Here is a 14,311-nt window from a genome sequence, read left to right as displayed (position 1 = left end):
CCCCACACAGAAGCTTAGTCATGCACGTGTGGGTGGCCAAGGGCCCAGATGCGGGCACCTCCCTGCTCTTTTCTGTTTGGGAACACTGCCACCCCAGAAGCATCATGCCCCAGGCATCAGGTCCCTCCCCAGGGGAGGGCAGACTGGGATGTGAACTCCCCACTCACCTCCTAGCCCCACCCAGTGGCCTTCTGGTCTACAGCCCAATAGCTAGAGAGACCCAGTGCGAGCCTGGACGGATGGCTGCAGAGACCATGATGGACAGAGTCCAGACCCTGGCCTAGAGAAAATCCAGCCCTGGGTTTCTGAGTCTGAGATGTTTCTTCTGCTCTCAACCTGCCTTCCACCCCACCCCCCTCTCCCCAGCAACAAGCTGGGATTCCTCCAAGTCAAGAGCATTCAGAGCTCTGATACTGTCCTTCCTTAGCTCAGGGAGGCTGTAAAACACCTTCCCGCTCTCTCCCACAACCAGGCCCCGGGGGGTGGGCGAGCTGGCACTGTACGGAGAGCTTCACACTGTGCTGGGCGCCCGGGTAGAGGAGAGGCTCAGACATGCCAGGGCCGACCCTTTCCTGGAGCACACAAGCTTGCCTGCACTTGCCCGCAAACCAGGGGTGGAGGGCACTGGGATACACCCACGTGAGTGCAAAACAGTCTCGCCCTTTTCCCTCCACCAGCGTTTTTTCCTCTGAATTTTAGCAAAATAAATGGATGTGAAATTCACCTCCTTACTCCCTTCCCACTGCAGTCCCTGACCCAAACAAACAAGGCTCTGCTGTACCAAGCCCCCATACCCCATTTACGTGCGCGCACCTGCTCCCCCAGCCCAGGGCTAGCGGCGCAACAGGGTGTAGCAAGCCCTAGACTGGGCATCTATGGAGACTGTGGGTCCCCAACAAGTCCGCCAGGGGACAGTTCTGGGGAGCCAGACCTCAGGGCCGCAGGGCTTGGTGCGAACCCACGGGCAGGAAATCCCTAAAGAGTTGAGAGGCCCTGACACAAGGCAGCCCAAGCCGGGTATGTCAGGGGGACTGGCTGTCCCACCATCTCCATGACCCCCGGCTACAAGCCGCCCAAGGAAGAGAACGAAGAACAGGTTACTGCTGTGCCAGCTACAGCTTCAAGAGGAATCCCCAGACCTCCATCTAGCCAACCATGTTTTACGCTCCCCACCCTCCTGCTGGGACATTGTACAGTCACTTTGGTCAAGGACCCTGAGACCACGAATGGGAGCCAGAGGCAGGAAGCTTCCCGTCGTGACACTGCCGAGATTCATGGGTTGAGATGAATAGCTATTTTTTTTTTTAAAGATTTTATTTATTTATTCGACAGAGATAGAGACAGCCAGCGAGAGAGGGAACACAAGCAGGGGGAGTGGGAGAGGAAGAAGCAGGCTCATAGTGGAAGAGCCTGATGTGAGGCTCGATCCCACAACGCCGGGATCACGCCCTGAGCTGAAGGCAGACGTTTAACCGCTGTGCCACCCAGGCGCCCCGAGATGAATAGCTATTTAAGAGAAAGCCAGGTGGTGGTTTTTCTCCGCACTTTGTTTGCTTTTTAGATTTCATTTATTTGAGAGAGAGCGCGCACGCAGGCATGAGTGGGGAGAGGGGCAGAGGGAGAGGGAGGAACAGACTCCCCGCTGAGCAGGGAGCCTGATGCGGGACTCAATCTCAGGACCGGGGGACCATGACCTGAGCAGAAGGCAGACGTCTAACCAACTGAGCCACCCAGGCGCCCCTGGTTTTTTGGAGTTTTTTTTAAATTACAAGCTTGCAATTTTTAAATGCAGACATTTGATGAACAATCGAACGAACCAATGAGTAAGCATGTGAATTCCCTCACGGCTGACAAGTGTCCAGAACTGTGGCCAGCGCTGTCTTCCTAGGGGCCATGGGCCGCGGGGACGGGAGCGCAGACCCCAGTGTGCTGGCCGTGTTCCAGGACTACGTCAAACTGATGCCACTGGTGGCGGAAGCGAATCAAATGGGCGAAGAGCTGGAGAAGGTAAGAGCTAGAAGGTGGTACAGCGTCAGGTCCAGGAAGGGCCCCGGAGAACAGGATCCATGGCCCGTCACGCCACTACCCCAGCTGGCTTCGTGGTATGGTCGGGGACACGGGGGCCTGGAGAGGTCAGGACCTGGGACCTCACCGTGAGCCAGTGACAGAACCCACATCAACACCCAGAACTCACCAGTCCCACCATTCCTTCCACGTCTGGCCACCGAGGCCGCCATGGACCCCAGAACCCCAGACCAATGCTTGTCTGCCAAACCAGCCCATCCCAGATTGCCCTCCAGAGGGGTTTCTCTGGGTCCAGCACCCCGAAGTCTTCTATGCCACAGAGCGGACCTGAGCGGGGGCTGGCCCCCCCCCACCCCAGTGACACAGGATCCCAATCCTCAGGAAACTTGCAAGAGACTTACACACTTGGGGAGTGTCAGAGAACGGGAAAGACAGGGCAGGGATGGTGCGGGCTGATAAATGCGGGGTGACTTAGGGCAAAGTGTTTCTCTTACCAGGGACTCAGAATGGAATTGAAGGTGAAGAATTTAGCGTCTTCAGACTCCAGGGGCTACGATCTACAGAAAGAGGTCATGGTGAAGGTGACCCACCAAAGGACCCACGAGGTGAGGACACTTGCAGGGATGGGGTTTCTGAGGCGCTCTCCCAGGGACAGAGGTCAGTTCGACCCCTACGGCCTGTGGAGACCCAGTGAAGGGGCACTATGTGTTCCGAGTGTGAGCTGGGACTCGGGACAGAAGACCCCTCCTCTGTGTTTCCCTCCTGGGCCTCTCTCCCACACGGCACCAAGTCCTGGGATCGTCCCAACCACCAGCACTGAGTGCTTTCTATTTTTTTTCAATTTTTATTTATTTATTTGAGAGGGAAAGCGTGAGAGAGAGAGAGAGAACAAGCAAGGGGAGTGGCAGGCAGAGGGAGACAGAGAAGCAGACTCCTTGCTGAGCAGGGAGCCCAACATGGGGCTCAATCCCAGGACCTTAGGATCATGACCTGAGCCGAAGGCAGACGCTTCAACGACTGAGCCACCCAGGCGCCCTATTTTTAACATGACTTGAAGGCTTGAGTACCAGAAGGGAGCCTGAGAGTTTATCCGACTGATGGTTGGTGTCTGTGTGCGATTGAGACAGAGACGTGCCTGTCTGGAGCAATGAGAAAATCTGCATCCTGTTTAGATTCCAGAAAAGGTCAGGGTTGATCCATTCCCATGTTTGCCTTTGCTCACTGGCAGGACAGTCCCCTTCAGGTACCCAAGACCCCTTGCCTTTCCCTCTGCCCAACAGAAAAGACTGGGGTGCTCTTTTGTGTCCCTTACATATTTTTGCCTTTGGAGCAACCCCCGGACCTCTGGCCCCAGCCCGACGTGCGCTCCTTAGCCCAAGATGAGCCCCAAATTCTCCAGGGACCTCTGGGTGTGCTGCTGTCTCCCAAATCCACAGAGTTGGGGACTGTCCATCATTGGACGATCTGCTCTACCAAGCAACGAGCTGACCGTTCTCTGGGTTTCTCACTTCTGCTAACTCCCCCAAAGTTGTTGAGATCTTAAAATTGTGAAATGCAACAGGCACAGGGAAAAAAGCTATCAATGGATACGTCCACACTCACTGTCAGCTCAGGGGCCTGAGCGAGTGTTTCCTGCCAGGTGCTGGGGTCACAAGGTCACAGCCTGAGTTGAAGGGGTCCCCAGGCTGATAGGGCCCCGGGAGCACACCTGAGCCAGGCCAGTCTGGAGTCCGACCTTCCGAGACAGGTTCCTGTTCCTGTCTCTTCCTCCGACCAGCGCCACGGGGCCCTCCTCTGTATCTCCTGGGGTGAGGAGAGAGGGGAGATGGGTCCCTGTTCCCTCACGTCACTGTAGCAAAATCCCCCACTGCCTGGGAGGCTCGAGCAACAAACCTTTATTTCTCAGAGCTCTGGAAACCCAAGCTTATGGCGCAGGCAGATTTGCTATCTGGTGAGGGCCACCTTCTCGCTGGGTCCTTGTGTGGCGTCAGGGGCCTGGGAGGGTGCTGGGGTCCCCTTCGTAAGGGCGCTAACTCCATTCATGAGGGCTGCACCCTCACGAGCCGGTCACCTCCCACAGGCTCCGTTTCCCCTTGGCTCACGTCAGGGGTGCAGTTTCAACGTATGGATTTGGAGAGACCTAACATTCAGTTCAGAGCAGCAGGCTTGACGCTGGCTCACTGCACACCCCAGTGTGCTCTTGGGGGTCTCGGTGTGAGACTCCCACCCTGGACTTCTGCGAGGCCTTTGGAGCTGAAGCCTCGGTGTGTGTGTGATTGTGCTTTTGTTTTTGTGTTTTCTGGAAGGTGCCACGAGGACAGAGAAGCTTTGGTCATCTGATGTTCCACAGGCCTCTCTGGGGCCAGGCACACCCCCCAAGTTGGGCTTGGCAGTTCCCTGCTGTCTTGCAGACCTTGTTCTAAGGACATCTTTAATTTTTAAAAGCTGTATTTCATGTGATTCTGTGTTTCGTTGTTAGTGCTTATTATGGTTTAAGGTGATTTGAAAATACTTCATTCATCTTCTTCTATTTTTAGCAGAAGTTACCCTGAATCCCACAGGCTGCCCTGGTCAGAAATAGAAGGCAAGGTGGTGTTTTTACATCTTATGCTTAAGCGTGTCCTGGGGGAGAGCATCGGCTGGCTTCTGTAGAAACCCGATGGGCCCCCTTGTAAGGACTGATGATCTGGGTTCCCATGATCTTAGTTCTTTAGCCTAAATGCCTTGAAAAAGCCCACACTTGCTGGAACTTGCACTGTGCTCTGTCCCCAAGGTGCTTGTGGCGGCCACATTCGCAGGGACGCTTGGAGGACAGGGCTGTGCCCCGGTGTGCTCGAGGTAGACAAGAAAAGAAAGAAGTCTCTTCAGTGTCTGGAGGGTGTTCTTTTATTTTTTGAAGACATGTAACACTCAGAGAGAGAATGATGGATCTATTTCTTGTGTTGTTTTCAAGTTGTTCGGAGAAGGAGTTGCTCGGTTTACCTGGTCACCACTTCTGATATGACATTTATGGTCCAGAATGTTCCATCTCACTTGCAGGCCCCCACCTTCTGCAGCTCATGCTTCTGTCCTCGCTCTCGGCAGCCATGTCCTTCACTCAGGGAGGGGACAGACAGTGGCAGGCTCTCACGGGGGTGTGAGCTCACGTGATTATCACATTACAGTTCTGTGGCCTGGAGGCCCAGCCCAGGCTCCCTGCGTGAAAAGCAAGGAGCAGACAGAGCTATTTTGCTTTCTGGAGGCTCGAGGGGCAATCAGTTTCTTCACTTCTTCAATCTTCTAGAGGCCCCCCTTTTCCCAGGCTCATGGCCATCATGCTCCATTTCCCAAGTCAGCCATGTGGCATCTCCCTGACCCGGCTTCGCCCACCATCTCTCCAGTCGTGTCTTCTGCCACCTCCTTCCACATTTAAGGTCCGTGTGATTACACGGGGCTCACGTGGATAACGCAAGTGTGTCTCCCTAGTTTAAGGTCAGCCGATAAGCAAACTTGATTCCACCTGCAACTACCTCGCTTTGCCACATGAGATAACATATGCACAGGTTCTAGAAACTGGGACTGGATATCTCCGAGGGCCATTCTTCCATGTACCATGAGCCTCAAACCTCCATTTCTCTTGTTGTATAAACCCCTCATCATCTCCTCTGAGGTGTTAAGCTCCAGCAGCGCAAGGAAGAGTGCTGAAGTGATGGGTCAGGAATGAATGTGGACGAAGTCTGATGAGAGGGTGCTGTGGTCCTGGTACCCCAAGCCCAGTCTATGTGAGGGAGCATGCTGGGAAAAACCAGGGGAACGACCCCCCAGCAGGTGAAGTCAGACACCGGTGACCCCCCTTTGTGTTTCCAGGTGTGGATCTGGTCAAAAGCCAAGTTTATCAATAGGAAATTCCTAATGGAGGAACTTTACCAGCGCTTTCTAGAGGGGGAAGACGTCCGTGTGGCTCAGGAAGATGACCCTTTCTGGGATCCCGTCGAGGTGGTCCACCTGGGCTCAGCTCACGTCTGGCTCCAGCCCCTTGCCTACTGCATGAAGCTCGAGGAGCAGGTGGAGTTCCTCAACTGCGACGGGCTGGAGGAGGCCATGCTGCACATCCACGTGGCGCCCTGCTCGCCGGCAGGACAGTGCGTGTCTCCTTGGTCTGCCAGTAGGAAGCTCTTCGCGTGCCTGAGTTCTCCTGCAGGAGGTGGTCAGCTTTCTGCCAAGAGGAGCTCATTCAGTCAGGATTTGGCCTCATCAAATTGGGTTTTTGCCATGGCGGCCAAATCGGCTGACCTGGAATGTTCCAGAGCCTGGTGAGGCTGCCCTAGAGCTGGAAACAGAAAGCTGGTTTTCCAGCTCATCCCTTCTCCAGCCTGGGTATAGGGTCTGGTCATTGTTTTGGTTTCTTTTCTCAAGGTAGAGACTGAGGTGCCTTTGTTCCCCAACCTGGCCTCATTCTGGGTGGTTATCCGGCCTTCTATGGGGATGGGCTTTGCTTTAACTCTGCTGTGTGCCCTCTCCACCTCCTTCCGGGGAGCCTCCTCTGTTTCTCTCTTCAGGCCGTAGGCACTTCGGGCAGTTTTCACAAAAGCCCAAGTCTCTTAGCAAGCCTAAGCAAAGAGGTGGGTGGGCAGGCAGGGCCTCTGGTCTGGAGGCTCAGTCCCCTTGGGTACCCACAGCAGCCTTTTTGTCTTTCTGAAGAGGCAACAGGCTCAGGAAGGGGGCAAGAGGCCTGCAAGGTCTTGTGACCCAGGGACCAAGCTGACCATCGACTGTCTTTGTTGGGACTCTCTGAAACTTTCCTGTCGCTGGGCCACCTTGGGCTTCTGGGCTGCCGGGTGGTTGATCTCTTGTGGCAAGTTAATAAGGCAGCATTCTAGTTTCTAGACTTTGGTATTAGGAGCTTGATGGAAGGTTGATGTGAGAGACGGCCCCTGTCGGAAAGCAGTCCAAATTGGTTTGCAACTTTGTGGGCCTGGGGTTGACTCTGGACTGTGAAAAGTTCATCAAGAAAAATGGCACTTTGAGAGGCTGCGTCTGGGTGGCCAGCAGGCTCTCCCTGGGTAGCAGCCTCTCTCTCCCACTGGGAGCCTAACTAGGTCTCCAGTGCTCGCTCATTTATTGCATGAAGTGGTTATATCGCTGTCTCCTCCTCGAGAAGCTTGTGAGCTCCTTGAATGTCTCTTGAATGAGCGAATTCCACAGCTGGTCACATCCCCTGTCTTTTCTTCAGAGAAGCTGGCCATCTCCTGAGAAGTCTCAATAATCCCCTTTGACAACACAATCCTAACTTGCTCGGGCCCCAGCTAACCTGTGGTCCATGTTCTCCTCCTGTGTTTGCAGAGCATGCGGTGAGGACGATGTGGTTATTGACCCTTCGGAGCTGCTGGGCAAGAGGATGGATTTCCAGATTGGCCTCGTGCGATGCCTCGGCATCAAGTGGCTCAAGGAAGGCGCAGAGCGGGGCATTCAGATGGGGTACCAGCCTGCCCCACGGAGCTGTGGGCACACACCACCCCCCTGTGGGCCCTGGTGGGAGGGAGGCTTTCCTCAAGTTTCAAAAATCAGTGTATGGTGAAATTCTCTGAAGTCTCCGCTTGCTCAACCCCAACACGAGTATTTCCCCATCTGTTTAACGGAAGCCCCACCTTCTTCTCGGTTGCTGGACTCGAAGCCGTGTGTGCTGAGCTTAGACGGGTGACCGAAGCAGCAGTCAGAAATTTTAATGATCTGATAGGATATCCAGTAAAGCTGTATTATCTACATGGAACAGTTTTGAGTTGGGAACGAAAGGACTGTATCGCAATATGGCAGAAGCACCAGACAGGCTTAATTAGGCTAAAAAGATTTTAAGCGATAAAGGGAAACTTTGAAGGACAAAAGCCAAACCACCACCTCACATGGAAAATTAACTCTTAGATTTTTGAAGCAGAAAGTATGTATCGAAGTGTTTCTCCATTTCCTTTTTGTTAGACATAATGTGTCCATGCAGTGACGCGTCTCACAGGAAGCATCCGGGGCGCTGGGGGCGGCAGGCACGAGAAGCGACCACTCGCCGTCTTGCACCCACTGACCAATGCAGGCCGTCGCTCTGGGGCTCAGCTATCCTTTGCCTTAGAAATGCGTCCCTTCTGGTTTTAAATTGTGTTTTCTGTTCTTTGCTCAGGTACAGAATTTATGATCTTTCAAGCACTTTCTACACCAAGCCTGTATGGAAAATTGTGAATCCCCAAATAGAAGAAACTGTCCAATTTACAGCCTTAAATGCATCTCAGGAGTTTCTGAATTATTTACAAACAAATGCCCTCGTTGTCGATTTATGGGGTCTTCAAGGTACCCTGTCTACTTCCTCTGTGGCATGAGGCATCCTCCCATCGGCTATCACGTCAGTGTATCTAGGGCTGCCGAGGGAGGGAGGAGGAGGGAGGGGGTCAGGGTCTTAACAGCCAAGAGCCATCTTCTCCAGGGTCCTTGGGTCCCAGTGATTACATGGTTTAAATCTCTTCATGAGACACGGGGGCAGACGGCGAGAGGTTTCTGGCCTTGACGGTGTCTCCCCCACATTGCAGAAGGCTGCGCCCAACTGAGCTGCTCTCAGCCGGACCTCATGGTCACAAGTGAAGGCCACATCATGGTGGACGCCCAGAAAATCTCCATAGTGATGGACACAGGCCAGGTGTGCACATTTATGTAGCCTTCAGATAGACGTGGCAGATGACAAAGACATCCCAGCTGACAGCTGCTCAGGGATCATGTGTTCCCTCCACTTACCAAGTGTTGTCTTGATTTACTCCTGTGTTCGAGGGCCTTAAACTCTGCTCAGCAATCCCCCACCCCCATCTAGTTGTCCCCTGGTAGTAAACACTGCCCGTCCCAAAGGGTACACAAAAAATCCAGCAAAAGGCTAAACGGACATGTTTTTTGTAGACCACCTCAAATCAGATATCAGAACTTTACGGGAAGTTGCTCAAGTTAGAACAGGAGACGGAAGTGCTCAGAAACGTGAACAGAGCCTTGAGAGAGGAAAATGTGCTGCTCAGACACTCACTCCAGAGAGCTGGTTCCGCTCAACAAGGTGAGAGGCAACCCCAGTCTTGGTTGTTGACTTTCTGAACTTCTACACCTGAGAGGTGTATTTATATTTCTAAGAAATTTACTTTTTGATGAATTGGCCTTGATCTTGTTTCATAAAAAAAAAAAAAAAAGAAAGAAAAGAAAAGAAAATACAGAATTTTCCCCCCTTCTGCCGGCTAAGATTTCTTAGGAGATTTCTCAGTCGGTGCCTGATAAATGCTGCCATGGAATGCCACCAAAATACATACATAGACACGTGGAGGAACAGAGGGTTCAGTAACTTCCCTTTTCTCGCTACCTCAGCACAGAAGCTTTCGGATGCCCTGAAGGTCACTCAGCCACTAGCACGGCTGCCCGCAGCCAGGGAGCTTCCTCGAACGTCGGCCCAGCGAGCTGGCTCAGAGAGAGAGTTGGCCAGAGCTCTGAAGGCCTTCTACCAAAGCATGAACGCGGCAAGAGGACACTTCCTCACACTGAGACATTATAAACCTCCCGTAAGTAACCAGAATCCCAGGAGCAAAAGGAATCTTTCTCCATTCGATTCAGGCATTTGAGGGAATTGCATTGCTTGAGCTTGGGGAGGGGTGTGTGCGTTTAAGCAAAAAAAGCAGAGGTGGGGGCCTGGGGTGGGGGCCTGAACGGTGTGTCTGCTGCCCTCTTGGGAAGCCACCTTTGCTCTTGCTTTTTTATTCCAGTAGGACATCTGGCTGCTTCCAGGTAAGGACATCTGTTGACTTTGTGATTGACAGAGTAGCCCCGAAATGCAAATTGGGTTGTTATAAACCAAATAAGATACTTTAGGAGAAAAATCATGATTACATCAATAGATTCAGAAAAAGCATGTGGTAAAATTCAGCGTCTTACCATGATAAAAACTCTCAGCATATTAGGAATAAAACATGCATTCCTTAATTTGGTCAAGGCCATCTTACACACAGAGCAAGCATGAGGCTGAGTGGCAAATCACTGAGTGCTCTCCCTTTCACATCAGGAGGAAACCGAGATGCCAGCAAACTTTACGTCTGTTTGCCACCGGACTTGAGGCTCTAGCCAGTGTCGCAAAGCAAGAAATACAAGGTAGAAAGATTGAGAAGGGGGAAAACGTCATAGGAATTATAGCATATATTTATGCAATATTCACTTAGCGCTTTACACTTACTAACTCAATTCTACAACAACCCGATGCAGTAGGAACAAGGATTAGCCTTATTTTACAGTTCATGGGTCTAAGGCACAGAGGGGTTAAGTCACTTGTGGGAAGATACACACCTAGTTAAGTAGCGGGCCCAACCTCCAAACCCAGCACGAAGCACTCCACGGTCTCTATTCCTTCCTACTACCCCAGGCTGCCTCTGGTTTTATTCCCAGATGACATGTTTATGTAAATTAAAAATCCAGAAGAATCCAGAAACTAACTAATAGAATTGCAAAGGTGCTACAAAGAAAACCAATATTTAAAAATTAACTGCATTTGAATAGAACAATCTCGAACAGAACTGCCTTGTATAAAAGATTCGACTTATAATATTGGCAAATATATAAAGGACTCAGGCCTACAGCTAATATAACACTATGTTATAAAAAGCCCATAAAGCTATGGACTTCTGTGGAGAGCATTTTAAAACCCGCTCGAGAGATGTTAAGGACGATCTAAAGGAAGGATGAAACGTGCCATGTCTGCGTGGCGTGGAGATCTGCTCTTGTCATCTGTCACGTCTCCCTGAGACCCTGTGTATTCCCAATCACATGTAATGGCGTCTAACAGGATGATTCCATAATTTAGATGGAATCGCAACAGCAGAGAATGGCCAAGACAAGACCAAGACCCAAAAACGGCGTAGGAAGACTGGCCCCACTTGCCACCAAGGTCTGTTTTAATGCTACCAGGACAGACAGTAACGTATCGGCCCAGAAACAGATAAGGTATCCAAAGAAAAAGGATGGAAGGCCCAGAAATAGAGTCACTCAGGACCAGAGACTTGACAGACGACCCATGAGGGGCCGCAGTGGACATGGCGGGGAGTTTTCAACAAACGGTGCTGGAATTCAGAATACATACAAGCAAAGACGAAACTGGAGTCTTTCCTAAGACAATACCCAGAAATCACTTTCAGGTGACAACTAAGGACCCAGCCACAGACGGTAAGAGCCTGGACGTGACCGTGAGCTCACAGGCAACACGACAGGAAAGCCGCTGGCTGCCGGACAAACGCCGAAGGACGCATCTAACATTAAAATGGTCAGCTCTGGTCCAGATACCCCAAAAAGCCAAAAGAAGTTCAGAAGGGTTATTTGCAACACATTTAACATACAGGGAACTAATATCCAAAGTAGGGAACTACACAAATCAAAAAGAGAAATAGCCCAGCAGGGAAAAAAAAAAAGTGGTTGAAAAACCTAAATAGGAACTTCACAAAAGACACCAAAAAAGCCAGTAAATATACGAAAAAGTGCTTAACATCGTTAGAAGTTTGGGAAACACTACCTGGAACCATAATGAAACAGTATCATAAACCCGGTCCTACTGCAAAATGTAAAAGTCTCAAAGCCCCGAATTGTGGCAACGGTCTGGGAGGAATGGAAATCGGAACAACCACTTAACACGTTTTTTTGCCGTTTACCCTATCAAAGTTGAAGCTGCACGTACCCCAGAAGCCTGCCACTGCCCTCCAGGGGCTGTCCTGCAGAAGATTCAGCCCCAGGGCCCCAAAACAGAGGTTCTCAAAGTGTGGTCCCCGGCCAGCAGCTCCAGAGTCATCAGGGGTCTTAGAAAGACAGACCCAGGGCCCCGGCCGGCCCTCCTAAACCAGACCCCTGCTGCGCGGCCCCGGGAGTCTGTGCTTTATCCAGCCCTCCAGGTGCCTCTGCCTTAAACTGAAGTTTGAGAACCATCTCTCGAGGCATTCAATGTACGGGATGAATGCATTTCTTCCTACGTGTCCAGAATGGTTCTCGTTACACACCAGTCTCGAGAGAATTGAGAAAACAGTCATGCAGCTAATTTCCTGTGCTGTGGTTCAATGAAGAACCGCCTGGAAAACTCTGCAGAAACCCACACTGACGCGCACTGGCTGTTCTTACCCCCCACCCACCAAGTAGCCCCAAACTGGAAATGTCCCACTGCACACCCAGCGAAGACAGGTGAAGGGCCGCACCCTCCATACCGTGGAACAGCGTACTGCTGTGAGAACAGACTCTAGCCATGGGCCACACGGCGAGTCTCAGCGCGGACCGTGCTGACCTGCAAGTCACCAAATTTACCATCCGGTAGGATTCCGTAAATGAAGAAACAGGCAAAATAGATTGTTTAGGGCTGCATTCCAGGTGGCGGGTCAATGATTACGTGAGTCAGGCTAGCACTTGTCTGCGGGGTAGGGGTGCGACCAGGAAGGGGGAGAGAGGCCGAGCTCTTTCTGGAGCAGGTGTATTCACTCTAACACATTACAGGGACTTGTTTATCTCACAATAAAAAAGAAAAGCCGGTTGGGGAAAGACACTCGACACGAAGCTAAAAATAAGCCACGGCCTGTTTGTATTATTTCTTCTCAAAGAATAGCATTCAGACTGTCAACACCCACCTTTGAGAGAGAGACCCTGGGGAAGGTGGCCGAGGTGCCCGAGCAGCCGTTTCATGGGGATCCAGGAAGCGGAAACCGAAGGCCCCGCCGGGCCGGCTGGGGGCCTGTCCCATCTCAGCACCGTCACCCTCCAGCCCACCCGCACCCCTGCAACCTCTTCTCGGGCACCTGCTTCCCTGGGGCTGGGGTTGCGGCAGCCCACCCCCCACCCACCCACGGGAGAACCCCCAGCCCACACGGTCCTTGGCAGACCTCAGAACCTCTCCGGTACTGGAGGACTGTAGATCATCCCGACCTGAGACACTTGCACGTCTCCCTGTTAGCAGCACCTTCCCGGGCCCAGTGCGCCCCGGGGTGACTCACCGCCTCCGCCAGCAGCTCTCGGATGCAGCACCCCACTCTCACCCACACGCATTTCCGCTCTAACCTCGGGAGGCCACTGTCCTTCTTTCCCCTTTGCTTTATTTTCAGGAAGACGATGCAATGCTCCGGCCGTTTGTACACCAACAGTCACAGAGGTTAAAGGACTTCGGGGAGCTGCTGGAAGCCAGCCTGTGGCGACTGAAGAGCAACGTGGGCCGTGTGGTGCAGGAGAAGAGGGCACGCTTGCTTCCTCCGGAGTAGTGCGGGCCGGCCTGCCGAGCGCACCTGAGCCCCGGCTTGATGAACTCGGCTCTCAGCTGAGCTGTGCGCTCGCCCTCCCCTCCCCGCTCCTCCTCCTGCTTCTGTCTTCAGTTTGATTTCGAATCACGTACACATGAATCCACAGGCGGGGGAAGGTGACTGGCGGGAGGAGATACGGGAGGGGAATGGCTGGCACTCTGGGTGCTGGGACTGGACTGTCCGGGTCTACATCCTGCTTCCGCGGTCCCTTCCTGACTGCAGTTTGTGGCAAGCACCCTCCCCTCGCTAAACCTCTGGTACCTTATCATAGGGAAATGGTAGCAGTACTAACTGGTTAAGGATGGCTAAGGAACATAAAGGAATATTAGGGGCGCCTGGGTGGCTCAGTCGGGAAGCGCCTGCCTTCCACTCGGGCCAGGATCCCAGGTTCCTGTGATCAAGTCCCACAGCGTGCTCTCTGCATCTCCCTCTGCCCCTCCCCCTGCTTGTGCTCTCTCACTCTCTCAAATAAAATCTTTAAAAGTATATAAAGCAATACAAAGCACTTAGAACAGTGCACACCACACTGAAGCAATTGAGAAGCGTCGCTATCTTTACAGTAAAGGGTTTAAAGTTCAAATAAAGCTGTTTTGATCCATTTCTTGGGGTCAGACCTAGAGACAAATAGCAGTTTCAAGCCCATTTTGTACCTTGCTCAGGACAGATGTGATATTCTGCTCACTCTGCCTCCGTATGTTTATCTGCAAACCGGCTCTGCACGCTGAGCAGAGCAGCAGTGGGGCCGATGGGATGGGGTCGGTGGGGCCAAGCGGTGCAGGGGGCTGATTTGCATAAGAAACCGGGGAAGAAGAAACAGAGGCAACAAGCCCAGTCCTTGCTCCCTGAAGTGTGATGTTAGGGAGATCAGACAGGAGGACACTGAAACTCAGCTGGCAGGACAGGCTAGCAAGGGCTTCCGAGAGGAGTCTCCCTAGGAAGGCAGGGAAGCTGGCTGGTGATCTCTGCTTCATGGCAGGACCCAGGGGCTTATC

At 52.4% G+C, this 14,311-nt stretch overlaps 1 protein-coding gene across 1 annotated transcript in view; it reads left to right on the top strand.

The window, feature by feature from the left end:
- Positions 1 to 13,894, top strand: part of LOC103666966 (kinesin-like protein KIF28P) — a gene marked incomplete at its 5' end in the record, with an annotated part of 40,333 nt that extends 26,439 nt beyond the window's left edge. Inside the window, 9 exons of the mRNA XM_008695056.2 lie at positions 1,889 to 2,007; positions 2,523 to 2,630; positions 5,872 to 6,146; positions 7,348 to 7,482; positions 8,171 to 8,337; positions 8,574 to 8,680; positions 8,932 to 9,079; positions 9,382 to 9,572; positions 13,128 to 13,894. Of these exons, the coding sequence (XP_008693278.2) occupies positions 1,889 to 2,007; positions 2,523 to 2,630; positions 5,872 to 6,146; positions 7,348 to 7,482; positions 8,171 to 8,337; positions 8,574 to 8,680; positions 8,932 to 9,079; positions 9,382 to 9,572; positions 13,128 to 13,280 (1,403 nt within the window). The remainder of the gene's footprint in view (positions 1 to 1,888; positions 2,008 to 2,522; positions 2,631 to 5,871; positions 6,147 to 7,347; positions 7,483 to 8,170; positions 8,338 to 8,573; positions 8,681 to 8,931; positions 9,080 to 9,381; positions 9,573 to 13,127) is intronic.
- Positions 13,895 to 14,311: the final 417 nt, after the last annotated feature.

Source organism: Ursus maritimus, unplaced genomic scaffold (genome assembly GCF_017311325.1).
Source record: "Ursus maritimus isolate PB19 unplaced genomic scaffold, ASM1731132v1 scaffold_2, whole genome shotgun sequence".
Classification (NCBI taxonomy): Eukaryota; Metazoa; Chordata; class Mammalia; order Carnivora; family Ursidae; genus Ursus; species Ursus maritimus.
This window is presented reverse-complemented; position numbering and strand designations above follow the sequence as displayed.